Source organism: Solanum lycopersicum, chromosome 10, assembly GCF_036512215.1.
Source record: "Solanum lycopersicum chromosome 10, SLM_r2.1".
Classification (NCBI taxonomy): domain Eukaryota; kingdom Viridiplantae; phylum Streptophyta; class Magnoliopsida; order Solanales; family Solanaceae; genus Solanum; species Solanum lycopersicum.
Genome location: NC_090809.1, coordinates 11,541,466 through 11,544,885, shown reverse-complemented (window position 1 = coordinate 11,544,885; position 3,420 = coordinate 11,541,466). Strand labels below are relative to the sequence as shown.

The window sequence follows — 3,420 nt, the reverse complement described above, 5'->3', positions numbered from 1 at the left end:
AGCTATAGTGAAATATCCTTCCACAAACCTGCGATAATAATTGGTCAAACCCAAAAAGCTTCGAATATCTGTAGTAGTAATGGGTCTCGGTCAATTCTTCATCGCCTCAACCTTCTTAGGATCAACTTCAACACCTTGGTCGGTCACAACATGACCAAGAAAGGTCACTGATCTCAACCAAAATTCACATTTGTCGAACTTCTCATACAACTGATGTTCTCTGAGTACTTGCAGTGTCTTTCTTAAGTGTACCTCATGGTCTTCTTTAGACTTAGAGTATATGAGAATGTCATTTATGAATACTATGACGAAGGAATCAAGGTACTCATGGAAGACCCTATTTATAAGGTCCATAAATGCAGCTAGTGCGCTAGTGAGACCGAATGACATGACCAGAAACTCATAGTGTCCATATCTAGTACGAAAAGCCATTTTAGGGAAGTCCTCTCGCCTCACTCTAAGATGATGGTAGCCTAACCATAGGTCTATTTTGGAAAAGAAACTTGAACCTTGGAGTTCGTCAAACACATCGTCGATTCTGGGAAGAGGGTGTACTTATTCTTTATAGTGACTTTGTTGAGTTGCCAATAATTGATGCACATTCTAAGGGTTCCATCTTTTTTCTTTAAGATCAGCACTAGAGGACCTCATGGGGATATGCTCGGCTGGATGAAGCCCTTATCAAGTAGATCTTTTAACTGCAACTTCAGCTCTTTAAGTTCAGTTCGTTCTATCCTATACTGGGTAAAATAAATTTGTTTGGTGTTGGTATCTAAAACAACACAAAAGTCAATCTCCCGTTCAGGAGTGACTCCTGGTAAATCTTCTGGAAAGACATCTGGGAACTCATTCACTATTGGCACAGAGTCTATGGAAGGGACTTCTTGATCTAAGTCATTGAATCTAACTAAGTGGTATAAATACCCCTTAGCTATCATCTGATTGTCCTCTAAGTTTGAAACAATTTGGCCGACTAGACTTGAACCACGCCCTTCCCATTCCAGTTCTAACTTATTCGAAAACTGAAACCTTGATACCCTGTTTCGACAGTCTATTGTGGCATAAAACTTGTGAAGCCAATCCATACCCAAGAGTATATCAAAATATAGCATGTCTAAATCTGCTAGATCAACGTGAGTGACTATATCAAGGACCTTAATTGGGCATTTTTTGTGCACTTTCTCAGCTCTAATGATGTCCTCTATGGGAGTACTTACTAAAATTGGATCATGCAAGATTTCAGGAAGCATATCAAATCTACTAGCTATCAATGGAGTGACGAACGATAGAGTGGATCTTGAATCTAATAATGCATATACAGGTAAATTTAAGACATGCAACGTACCCGTGACTACATCATCTAACTTCTCTCTTTCTTCTTTACCTTTCAGCGCATAAAACATGTTTCTCTTGGGAGGTTCGGCTACAGCATTTGCATTCGGCCGAGGCTTAACATTTTCCATGAATTGATTATTCACTTGAGGACAGTCTCGAACCATATTTCCAATCTTTCCGCAACCGAAGCAGGTGTAAGTACCTACCAAACATTCACCTCCATGCGAACGCCCACACTTGCCACAATAACTATTGGTTTGTTGGGCATTATGATCATTGCCCTTTTTAGGGCCAGACTTATTCACCTTAAGTCTTGAGTTACCTGAAGGAGAGAAGTTACCTGAGTAACTCTTGAACTTAGGCTTGTTTTGGACTCCAAATGAGCCCTACTCGAGCTTAAACTAGGCTAGTTTGCGACCTTAGGCTTCTTGCCTTCATGAATTCGCCTTTTGTGGCTCTTCTAATTGTTGAGCATGCACCATCAACCTGCCGAGATCCATATTGTCATATAGCATGGCTGCCCGACAATCTTCTACCAGATCCTTAGATACACAAGTAACGAATCTACTCATCTCATCCCTGCTATTTACCATCAGAGAAGAAGCATAGTTTGACAGTTTTACAAATTTCAAGGAATACTCCTTGACAAACATACCTCCTTGTCTCAGGTTGATGAACTCTTTAACCTTGGCTTCTCTTTGCTCCCTTGGAAAGAACCTCTCCAGAAAGGCAATCTTGAGAACATCCTAAGTGATGGGAACATCTCCTCTATCTCGGCCATTAGCCCACATCTGGTACCAAACCTGCGCCACATCCTTGAGTTGATATGCAGTCAACTCAGCCTTTGCCTCCTCATCAACTCCGATGGCACACAGAATCTTGTTAACATCAACCACTAACTCTTGAGGATCCTCATTAGTTTTGGACCCATAGTATACTGGAGGATTCATCCAAGTAAAATCCCTCACCCTACTAGCCATAGTGATAACCTGCGAATTTTCTCTTGGGCAAATTCTCTTGCGGCTTGAACCGTGATCGCTTGAGCCTGAGTCATGATGGCCTGTGCCATCTGCAGCAAAGCATTCCTCACTTCACCATCTGTCAACCCATCTGGGTTAACAGGCACTTGTTCAGCAGCAGAAGGGGCTTGAGGAGGAGCTTGATTACCTTCCGCAGCTGCTTCCTCAACTCTTCTCGCGGCATTCCTCCTTGTGTTCATTTCCTACATGTATACATAAGAAGATATTTAGATCCTCAAAATGACATAAAATGTTACAACTCTACATGGCACGATAAAGATTAGAAGAAGGGAGAATTTTCTATCATCGCATTGTCTCCAAGTCATGATTGTGGCGTGCTTCACAACCACAAGCTAGAAACTACGTAACGTGATTGTATTGAGATTTAGATCCTAGGTAATTTAACCTCATTCCCTAATACCTAGTTTACAACAACCTGGATTCTTGAATATGAATCACCACCGGCATCGTTGATCTCTCAGAGGTCGCAGACAAGACTCATCTTGCGTTCATCATATTTATCTAGTTAAATTTGCGGAAAAAATTTAAAACTTTTTATAAGTATGAAGTTTACTTAGAATTCATATAGTCATTACATATATATATATCAAATACCAAGCTCAACATCAATAGACAACCATCTAATATCAATAACATTTCAAAGCAAATGGTGAATAGAATTTATATTAAGTTGCCCAAAATAGCCTTACATCAAACAGTTCGAAATTAAATGTGAAAGAAACGCTAGGGACAACATCCACTATATATGTCTATATCTATAGATACATTGAATATGTAGCATCCTCAAAATCAAGAGGACCTACCAAATGGTCTGGAAAAATGCTGAAGTCCAAACCGCTGCACGTGTCTTCAGTCTGCTCTCTGACCTGCACCTATAAAAATAGTAAATAGTAGGGGGTTAGTACACCACTTGTACTAAGTATGGGTGTATACACACATACACATAAATCTATGCATGATCAATGAAAGTTATTCCTAAGCAACATGCCATTTCTGGAAAGTCTAGTCATTAGACTTTCTTAATTCGTTATTTGTGAATTGTGCT

The 3,420-nt window shown here is 40.0% G+C and overlaps 2 protein-coding genes across 2 annotated transcripts; both read right to left on the bottom strand.

Annotated features, from left to right (window-relative positions):
* Window positions 1–647: 647 nt before the first annotated feature.
* On the bottom strand, window positions 648–1,499 carry LOC138338709 (uncharacterized). Its single transcript, XM_069289788.1, has one exon. The coding sequence runs from the start codon at window positions 1,497–1,499 to the stop codon at window positions 648–650; it is 852 nt and encodes a 283-aa protein (XP_069145889.1).
* A 270-nt stretch (window positions 1,500–1,769) lies between these two features.
* LOC138338708 (uncharacterized) lies at window positions 1,770–2,554 on the bottom strand. Its single transcript, XM_069289787.1, has 3 exons — window positions 2,366–2,554; window positions 2,139–2,324; window positions 1,770–2,081 (listed from the first exon to the last, which is right to left on the bottom strand). The coding sequence occupies exons 1-3, from the start codon at window positions 2,552–2,554 to the stop codon at window positions 1,770–1,772; spliced, it is 687 nt and encodes a 228-aa protein (XP_069145888.1).
* Between the last annotated feature and the right edge of the window lie 866 nt (window positions 2,555–3,420).

Coding starts and splice junctions, on each gene's coding strand:
- LOC138338708 (XM_069289787.1), bottom strand. CDS start 2,554: ATGAACACAAGGAGGAATGCCGCGAGAAGAGTTGAGGAAGCAGCTGCG. Junction 2,325..2,365: donor CTCAGGCTCAAGCGATCACG/GTTCAAGCCGCA, acceptor GAAAATTCGCAG/GTTATCACTATGGCTAGTAG. Junction 2,082..2,138: donor AACTCAAGGATGTGGCGCAG/GTTTGGTACCAG, acceptor CCCATCACTTAG/GATGTTCTCAAGATTGCCTT.
- LOC138338709 (XM_069289788.1), bottom strand. CDS start 1,499: ATGGTTCGAGACTGTCCTCAAGTGAATAATCAATTCATGGAAAATGTT.